A 10,330-nucleotide genomic window follows, 5' to 3' on the forward strand; every position below is an offset into this window, starting at 1 on the left:
CATTCCTGCAACAATTCAGAGATTAGCTGGCTCAAAGATGCATACATTTCTGTAAACTACAGCTTACTTCCTTTCAGAGCATGTGACGAAGTGAGCTGTTACTTAGAAGAGCTTATGCGTCCCTGATCCAGTTAGTCTCTAAGGTGCCACCCTGCCCTGCCTTCTGCCTGACTTCAGACTTAACATGACTAACTACCTCCCCACCCCCTACAAAAGCAGTTCAGCGTTCCATACTCACTGGGATAATCCAATTAATACTCCCTTTTAATACATCTTGGGCACATCTACACAAGACGCTTACTGCACAGTAGCATCACCGGGCACGAACCACAATGCAACGCTACTGTCACTAGGCAACTGTCCCAGGACGTTACTGCGCAGTCATTTAGTACTCAGTTATGCGAGTACTAAATCATAGTTTCCCAACCTGTAGTATGCAGGTACCCAAACACACTCTCTCGCCCTCTTTTCCTCTCAAAACTATGGCAAAAAATTTGCTGTGCCACACATTGCGCGGCACTTTAAATTCCCCAGTAATAATTTGGCGTGCCACACTTTGTGTGGCATTGGGTTCAGCCCTCTTAGCTTTGGGCAACATTACCTCTAGCCCAGGTACATACTTGAGTTGTGCATCCCTGATGTAAAAGGTGGCAACCCTATCCACACCAGATCAGACATCTGTCATATCACTGCTTTATACACACAGCCCTTCTTCCAACATATAGCACACATTAGTCTGTAAATAGAAAATCGCCTGGAAAATTGAGTGTTGGGGTACTTATTAAAATTTTCAGAAGTTAGGCAGTACTTGCTACTTAAAAGGTTGAGAAACACTGTACTAAATGACTGTGCAGTAACAACTGAGCAGTGGGCGCCTCATGTAGACGCGCCCCTTGTATATTAATTAGTAGCCCTAAATGGTTACTTGGAAGGGAGGGATGGGAATCCAACAAACCAAACCAAAAGATGAAACAACACATTCAAATTCAAAATTTAACACAATTTACTAAATGAATATTAACATATACACACACCGTTCACCTATTAAATGTAGTGTATTGCACGGCTGACTTGTAGCAGCTCTCCAAATTAGAAAGTAAACTCTTTAGTAGAAGACAGTGGCCACTGTGGGGGCACAGTGTCTTTTATAGTGTGGAACATACCGCTAATACAAAATGAGAAGGGAAGCAGTTATATCAAGTCTGATATTTCTTACATTAAAGAAACAGTCAGAAGGTAGCAATTTTGGTGCTTTCTTTGAGGGTAGTTAAGGATTTCTCTCCATTTGAGTTACAGGGAAGTCAGGAGACATTAGCGTCTCAACAATTATTTTTCCTTCGGAGTTTCTTCCTCTTCCAATTAGAAAAAGGAGAACTCTAACACTTTTAAAAATAGAAGATACACCAAGTTTTTCCCATTAGACAAATCTCAAAAAGGTATAATATCTTAACAATTTTCGTAGACATCAAAATAAAGATGCATCACTACACCAAGTATGCCTTCATTGGCTTGTCTGTCTTTCTGAATGCAAAATGGAAAAGGTCTCTTGCTCTATGGGGAAAGGAGAAGAAAAATATTTCTTGTTATTAAAAATATCAGCTGATAGTTTGTAACTTTCCTGCTATGGAATACTTGGATCAAACACCTTGAGTTAAAAGCAAAAACACCACACCAAGTTCTTGCTGCCATCTCAGATACAGGCAGAAACTTAGAAGCGATGGGCCAGGTGCAGCTGACATTTCCCAAGCTTTATACAAAAGTAGGCAGGAGAATCTTTCAGCAAGGATTGTTGCACAGCCTATTGCACAAGTTAAACTAATTTAGGGACTGCTCCAGCTTGTGCTGGATTATTTAAAAACAAAACAAAACAAACGAATGGACCAGTTAAAAGGCAGTCCAACGATACCCAGCTTTCTGGCTCCTTTGTCCCATCAGAGTGAAAAAAAGCAGTCTGAACAGGACAAAAATATTTGACCATTTCTATGAGATATCACAAAATTCAAGCACAGAAGTAGGGAGGGGGTAGGTAGAGGAGGAAAGGGAGGTCAATATTTCATGAATTATTATTTTTCTAGGAAGATGAGTAATTGCTAGATATCCAGGGGCCCTGAAGTCCAGGTGAATCAGATCTGAAACAAGTAATTTCTATATCTCTTTGAACTCCATTACAAATGATACAGCATGGCCATTAGATACAAGTACTAGCTGCGCACTTTCCAGAAACAGAAACATATCAGGTAAAAATAAATTTAACGCAAGAAAGGATGCTAAAATGAGTTAAGCAAGAGAATAATCTGGCCTTTGAAATAAAAGCCTGATAGTAGCTTTATACTGATATTGATCCTCGTAATTCAGTATCACTCAGTATAGACTTTGTCCATGCCTCCAAACAAGCACCGAGAGGAAGAATAACCTAATACTTTCAAAAGTACTGTACGTGAATATGGAGGCTGCAGGGGAGGAGAAGGCGGAGAAAGAGAACCAAAATGGGAGAAATCTACAGGAAAGATGAAAAACACAGTAACTACAAAGGGCGAGATGTACTATAACAGTGCTAAACAGCAGGGCTGTGTGAAGCTTCGGTCCCTGATTCGATTTGATTCCCCTTCTCCTTCCCCCCCCACAGAGTACAGAGAATCTGGTCAGCCTCTTACCAAGACGTATCAATTTCTAACTGCATACATGGGCAAAGGACAACCTGTTCCTTTATGTCCTCCTGGTTGTGCAGTAGGGCTGTGCAAAGCTTCGGTCCCCGATCTGATTTGGTGGAGATTTGGCCCGATTCAGTGGCTGAATCTCCAAATCTGAATCGAAGCAGAGGACACTTTAACCTCTCCAAATCAAATCAGAACCCTCCGATCGAATCGGAACCCTCTGAATCGATTGAGAGATTCGGTAATTCGGACATAGACACAGTTTTAAATGTTTTTTCCTACATATCTCTAGGTAGCTGGCGGCTCATGTATGCTGTGATGCATGGAGCGTTCCACAGAAGCGCGGGGGGCCGCAGCTCAGCGACTGGTGCCTACTGGATCTGTGGGGGGAGGGGACACCCAGGGTCCCCCCGCAGCCGATCACTGAGCCGGAGGGCTGCGGGAGAGGGGGCCTCCCAGCCTGCTCCTGGGTGGATCTGAAAGTGGACCGGAACTACTTCCAGTCCACTTCTGAGTTCGCTGCTGAGCATGTGGAGAACCCACCCGCACTCCTGTAGGACGCTCCATCCACCCCAGCATCACAGCATTCATGAGCCATGCTGGTACCTTGACGTGTGTAGAAAAAACATTTAAAGTTGTGTCTATGTCCAAATTGCCGATTCTCTGAATCAGCATTGAATCTTCAGATTTGGTGAATTGAATCGGGGACAGTGATCCAAATCAATGTCTCTGATTCGGGCCGAATCCAAAATTGAATAGGGCCCGCTTTGCACATCCCTAGAAACAGGTAGCTCTGTAAGACTGCATTAATAAGTGCCTTGCTTTGGCCCAGTAGGCTCTGCACTGAGAATCACAGGCAAGCAGGGCTGGAAACAACACTATGTGGTTATGAAGCAAGGCCAGAAGAGAAAAACCGCCACAAAAAACAAAATAAAACACTAAATGTGCAGTGTTGAGAGACAGAGAGAGAGAGAGAGAGAGAGAGAGAGAGAGAGAGATTCCTATAGACACCTTCCCACCTATTCCTATAGACACCTACCCACCCATATATCCATTCCTCCCTCCCCATGGACACTCACCCACCCACCCACCAATCCCCATAGACAACTACCCACCCATCTATATCTATATCTGGTCTCTCTCTTTTCTCATATATATATGGAATAGGTACCAAGTGAGCATATATATATGCTCACTTGGTACCTATTCCACAGTTGTTGGAAAAACCTCCTGATTCCACAGTTCCCTGAACGGGTGTATTTTTTTCTGTAGTATACAGTATATACTAGCACCTGTTCACTTTCAGTTTTGGTTTTTTGGTTATTTTGTTATACAAGGAGACTTACATTGTGAGCGGCATGGGAATATCATTGGCCACATTATTACACTTTTTTCAGGTGTCCTGGATAAGAGGCTTTTCCCTCCATACCTGGCTAACAGGACAACTTTCACCAAATGCCCTGCATCTATAAGATCTCAAATTAAACTGTCTGTGTCAACTGCTGCTATAGCTCAATTTTCCCCCTTCTTTTTATACTGTCCACTATAATTAAAGACGGGAAATATCCTGGTCTAGGTTTGGCATGGCTCTTAAACCAGACCCCACTGAAGACAGGGCAGCCAAATTTCTTGTCTTTTACTTTCCCACTCAACTTACTTGGGTGGAGGCACTAATGACATTCTCACAATGGAAGGAGGAAGAAAAGAAAAAAAAAAAGGACAGTGGTGGTAATTCCCCTACAGAAGCCACAGGGAAAGGCATATCATTTCCTATTAGAGTAGTAGGGAGACCCAGGATAGCTTTGTTATCTGTTACAAGTGCCCCATTACATTTTGTTTTTCAGAGCTAAGAGACATGAAAAGAATCCTAAATAGAGTTGATCACCCTCAATTAAAATACATGTATTATGACTTTTGTCACCACGTATAAGTACAATCTAAAATAAAAGCTAATTTCTGCTTTGTTTCCAGACCAAAAAATCCCCCAAAACAACAAAAACACAAAATAAGAAATTCCATTAGGTTTCATTTAATGAGGTTGTTTCAAATTTCAAGTCTTCACTGACGTTGTGGGGCCTGAATGTCAGACAGCAAGGCTAATGAATGCTCTTCTTGGGTCTATGTACATCCAGCTTGATGAATGACAGACACTCCCAACCATGAAAGCTAGAACTGAAGTGTAGATGATTTATTCTACGGCATCAATATTTGTCTAACTGCTGTCATGCCAGGAATCTCTGTTCATGCTGAATCTATTACAGTGGAGACGGATACAATAATTCATTTTCTAAAAACAGATCTAGGCCACAGAATGACTCTACTCATGCGATCAGCAGTAGACATGTAAGGTAGACACAGCTGATGGTATGGCAAATTTCTCAAAGTAAAAACAAGTCCTAGATCAATGAAAAAGCAATACAGATAGATTCTGACTCTCCTCAGGTTGAGTGAATTGCTATAGTGCACGGCTTGGGGGCTTCAGAAAAGGAAAAAAAGCAGAGATAACCAAGTGTACCTCTATTCACTATGGGACACTATGAAAAAAGCAGCAATGAATATTACACAAAACGGCTCTCTTAATGAATACCGATCCAGTTGGAGGAAAGAGAGGAAGAGGGGGTATCAGGTTGTAACCATAAGAATTCAGAAGTAAGCTTTCCCCCCTAGAGGTTTGGAATCCAATTCTTATTCTATAGAAGGAAGAAGATCTTTGAAAGATAAAAAATCTATTCAAATAAGCTGAACATTTACAAACATTCTGAACTCTTTTTTTGCCCCTAAAAATTTCTAAACGTTTATTAAAAGAGAGTAAAGCCTATATTTAATTTTACAGGCATCTTTGCTCAGATTACACATGATTCATTACTGAGGCTTTCAACCTCGCTCAACCATTGTTAAAATTATTTTCTAATCAGTTTTATTCATACAAACCAACTTTAACATAATATCTAGAGGCTAGCTACGTTGCACTATAAATATGCTTTCTAAAAAGACACCCAAATTCTACGTTACTGCACTTTTCACTAAAGTGCTCCCCAAGCTAGCAATGCAGACTACTTACAGGCAAAAGAGCAGTCAACTCCAGAATTGCAACAAAAAAAAAGCAGGCATTAATATTTCTAGCTGTTTGGAAAGCTATGACATGTTTTGAACACTGCCTCATAAAACTTTAAAACCTCTTCCACCAAGAAAATGGAAATTTACATATACATACAGGACTTTAAACTGTGAAAAAATGTGTTTATATAAAGGGGAGGCAGGGTGGAGGAGGAAACAACTCATCAAGTTACCTGAAATAGATTGTTTCAAAAAATAATTTAAAAGAATTTTAGGTATGCTAGCAGCCCCTGCTAATTTATGTTTTACAATTGTATTTTCTTATTTTTCCAGATAGTTCTCTTTTGTTACTATATAAAATACACAAATACTAATGGGGAACTGATTATACAAAAGCAGTGAAATTTACCACATACAAAATACTAGAAAATGCACAAAACAACTAAAAGAAAGAAAAAGAAAAGAAAATAATTTCTCTGATGATATTGCAGAGAAACACCGTCACTTGCAGTAAGGAGGCTATAAAAAAAAAAAAACAAAACTCCTTTAAGATTACTTTTCCTTTTTAAGAAAGAAGAAAAAAAAGGAGGCAAAGTAAAATAAAAGCTAATATGTTTACCTGTTGCTTCTGGTACGCAGTGTTTGGATTAATTTTGGACTCCAAAAGAAGAGAACCTGATGGAAAGGAAAAAAAAGAAAAAGAGAAAGATCTATTTTTACTTCTACAGTGATATCATGATTTCAAAATCTGATTAGGAACCAAAGTTGTCTTTAATCACTGAACCATTCAGAACACAGATCCAGGACTACGTTCAGAACTAAATTCCTCATTCTGCACATATATGCTTCAATTTGCTCTCTTGGGTAGTTTCTCCCACTTTAGAGAGACTCCTTACGCAAATTAAAGAACATGCTAAAGTGTTTGCAGGATTAGGGCTTCAAGGCAGAAACTCCTCTGCTGTACTGTCCATCATCTATTAAATTCAAGGGGCAGTGGAAAAGAGAGCTAAACCACTAGAAGGTAATACCTGCCTCGCTCACTCTCTCTCTCTCTGTACCCCTGCCCCCACCTGACCCCCATCCCCACTCCCTCTGCAGGAACAACACAATTGCACAGCGCATACAGTGCCTAAAAATCTGCTTCTGCAGCTGGAAAACTGCCATTTAGGCAGATAAAGTAAAACAGAATTTTACATTTTAAACTTCTGACTCCACAATTCCTTCTACAAACAGTTACAGGTGGGGTTATCAAAATGAAACAAAACTACCCCCTCCTCCCCCCCGCAAAAAAAAAAAAAAACCCAAAAAAACCAAACCAAACCAACCAAACAACCAAGTAGTCCTAAACTGGAGTTCATGCAACACTTAATGTTTTGCTAAAAGTCAATGGTCACATGGTACTGGCTCTCTCCTTGTTTTCAACTTGTAAGAAAAGCTAAAGACCAATAAGAATGCCTTGATACTGCTTCCCATGGGAACAGTCACTGTTGATGCTACAAGAATGATATTACCAATCAGAGATATACTACACAACTGCAATAAAATCTAGAAATCAAGATACAGAAATGCACAGTTAACGCACCTATAACAACAAAGCAGAGTTAGTTGTTTGGATTTGAGATTACAAAACCAGTAAATTGAGAATTGAAGTTAATGGTTGTTTTAGGCATGACTACACCACCAGCATTTTCTACCCTTAAATGGCCTGTATGTACTCTCAATCTTAACTACACTCTAAGGTAATCTTTAATACAGTTTTTTGTCTGGGAATTTAAGAGACTTAAAGAAAAATGAAAATACTTCCATCTATTTTAGTGTAAAAATCAGAAATTAAGATATAAGCAGCAACTCACCATTAATAAAATGAATCTGAAAAGTGATACTAATTCCAATTATCATTCCTGACTAATGGTGGAAGCCACCTTGATGAAATCTTAGGAAGCTAGTTTTCAGTATGTGAAGAGTACATTAAATTATAAATTTATATCAAAGCTTTAACAGTTGACAAAGCCTTCCTAAAAAAATCTTATGCTGGTTTCTTCTGTAGTCAGGCACAAATCATGGATCCAAAAATCCATAACTGTCTAAGGAGAAGTGCCACTGACTTCAATAGACAAATTCTGGATAAGGACCGAATAATCAGACTTCATCCCATTTTCAATAACAGGGTTAATTATCAGCAAAATAAAAAGCCCCATAATATTAACTCCTCCATGTTGAGAGTGCTTACCTTAAACATCTGAATTACTACAAAAGCTTTACAATTCAAAGCTTTTTAAAATGTTTAGTACTGTTTTGAATATATAAAAAATGTTCATTACAAATGTGTTGAAAAAGATAACACTGTTTCCGTCTCCTTTACTTTTCTGCTACTACATTACTGCTTCCGAACTCCAAAACTTATGATGAAGATTTTGCACTTGCCTTGCAACATCTAAAAACCAATAGCCTTTTCTGTTTGGAATTATGGATCGATGATGGCTCTCCATATATCATGATGCTATGCTGTGTTGTATAACAATCTTTAATTAAGATGTTGACAAAGAAAATGAGAAGTGGATTTTCAAATATTCCAAAAAAATGTTTTAAATTCAATTACCACACTGAAGTTCACAATATAATCATGAACTTTTCTCTTCAGAAACTCCACAGGGTATGTTACTATTTTGTCAGTTAATCATCTCTGTTAACCCAGTTCTTTCTGCAAAAATATAAACAACCACAGATGGCTTGAGATGATCCTGTCACTGGCTCTTTTAAACTAACACCCACTGAACTGAGAAATCTTTTTTTCCCCCCACTTCTTTTCCACTTAACTGATGGCAAAACCAAATGTATAGCAAGAGTGAAAAATCAAAATACACACGGAACTATATTCAGGAATAGCTGAATATTCCTGAATACACTCCATGTGTAAATATTTATTCCAGTAGAAAGAACTCCTTGTTCCCATTTCACTTAATTCATCTAAAATTTAAAAGAACAAGGAATGCTTCATTATGGAATAAGTGTTCACACAGAGTTATTCAGGGACTGCTATTCCCAAATAGCACCATATGTAAATAAGCCTGTAATCCTTTCAACCAACTCTGATATGTCAATCTAGGATTTTGATTCATATTACTACTACTACTTACAGTGCTTGCCTCATATATTTAAATAGTGGCACCAGTAAAGGAACCAGTGAGGAAGAATTTAACTATAAAGACAGCTTGCATACTTACCATGGTAAATAGCACTGAGAGAAAAATGAAAGTTGAAATACAAAAAGAGCTAATTACAATAAACTCTTAGGACCCATTCACACATGCAGGCATGTGTGCTTGCAGCAGCTCAAATAGGAGCAGCAAATTGGAGCCAGGGATTTTTGCCTCAGCGCACATGCCTGGACATGCACTTTGGTGTGGGGCAAATTGTGCCACCTGGGGCAAAATAACCCTGCTCAGCTCCTCCCATATCTGCAGCCAAGGGAGCTAGAGCCTGGGGCCAGCACATGTGCAATATAAAAACCTGCCCTTGCAAGCAGTTCAGGGCTACTTGCCCTCAGGAGCTTCTGAGGCCCAGCCAGTTGGTACCTGGGGACCAGGGCTCTCCCGGGGAGAAGGGGCCGCAATTGAGGCAACTGCCCCAGGCCCTACAGAGCCAGGCGGGGTGGCTGCAGTGACTGCACTGCCGCCAGCTTCACATCCGGCCACTCAGCACCCACCCCCACCCCTGTCACTGCCAGCTTCCTTGCGTCCGGAGGCGGGGTCCCATACAGGCCGATTTGCCCCGCACCCTGCATGGATCATCTCTACTGGGGACACTACCCCTTGTGCCAGCTGGACTGCTGAAGCAGCCCAGACCTGGAGTGGCCCCAGCCCACTGTACTGCAGCAGTCTGGCAGTGGGGGCTGCTGCCTGGGTGTGAGCTGCTGCTGCCACCTGCGACAGCATCTGCCCCCTTGGACCTGCAGCCCTCATGGTTGCATGCCTGCCAGACCTGGATGGGGTGCCCCCGCTCTGCCATCTGGGCAGCTATTGCTCAGAAGATGTGCTCCTTGCAGTGGTCCACTCTGAAGTGTCCTCTTGGCCCCAAATTGCCAACAGGTCAGCTACCTCGTCTGCCTGCCAGCTGGGTCCCCACTGTTGGTCCTGGACAGACTCCTCTGCCTGGGTCTTGCCACTTGTCTCACCAGGAGAGATCCTGGTGTTCCCTATTTAAAAACTGCAAATTCTCTAATAAGAAACCCAAATTATCTCATTAAAATACCCAAAATAGTGTTCTTTCATTATTAAAATGAAATGCCACTATATACAAAGAGATCAGTTGGGCAATGGTTTATTAATATATTTAGAAGTTTAAAGCAATTTGGAAGCCTACCAGTGCCTCTATCATCATCATAAAATAGATTCTAAATATCTATTCACTTTGGCATTTGCTTTTGGCGTTTTTGTCATAGAAAAGTCAGAGCTGCCCCTATCCCCTTCGTTTACCAAGATGTGCAGCACTGAGCAGCACAGATATGTCAGTGCCTTGCCCCTCACTCTCAACCCACAGCCTGCCCCCTGCCTGAGTCCCCTCACGCCTGACCCACAGGGTCAGGTAAGGGGGTGAGGGGTTTGTGGGGGTGGCTTGGG

General features: G+C 40.9%; 1 protein-coding gene across 5 annotated transcripts in view; it reads right to left on the reverse strand.

Moving 5' to 3' along the window:
* PPP4R3A (protein phosphatase 4 regulatory subunit 3A) overlaps positions 1 to 10,330 on the reverse strand; it is a 63,580-nt gene that overhangs the window by 44,396 nt on the left and 8,854 nt on the right. For 4 of the 5 annotated variants that reach the window (XR_003091689.1, XM_025191251.1, XM_025191250.1 and 1 more), the window contains exon 2: positions 6,331 to 6,386. The exons of the other annotated variant lie outside the window; for it this stretch is intronic. Coding sequence is in view for 3 of the 4 variants with exons in the window: in XM_025191251.1 (XP_025047036.1) it covers positions 6,331 to 6,386 (56 nt within the window). In the remaining variant the exon portion in view is untranslated. The remainder of the gene's footprint in view (positions 1 to 6,330; positions 6,387 to 10,330) is intronic. 5 annotated transcript variants of the gene reach the window in all.

This window comes from Alligator sinensis, unplaced genomic scaffold, assembly GCF_000455745.1.
Source record: "Alligator sinensis unplaced genomic scaffold, ASM45574v1 scaffold608_1, whole genome shotgun sequence".
NCBI classification, from domain to species: Eukaryota; Metazoa; Chordata; order Crocodylia; family Alligatoridae; genus Alligator; species Alligator sinensis.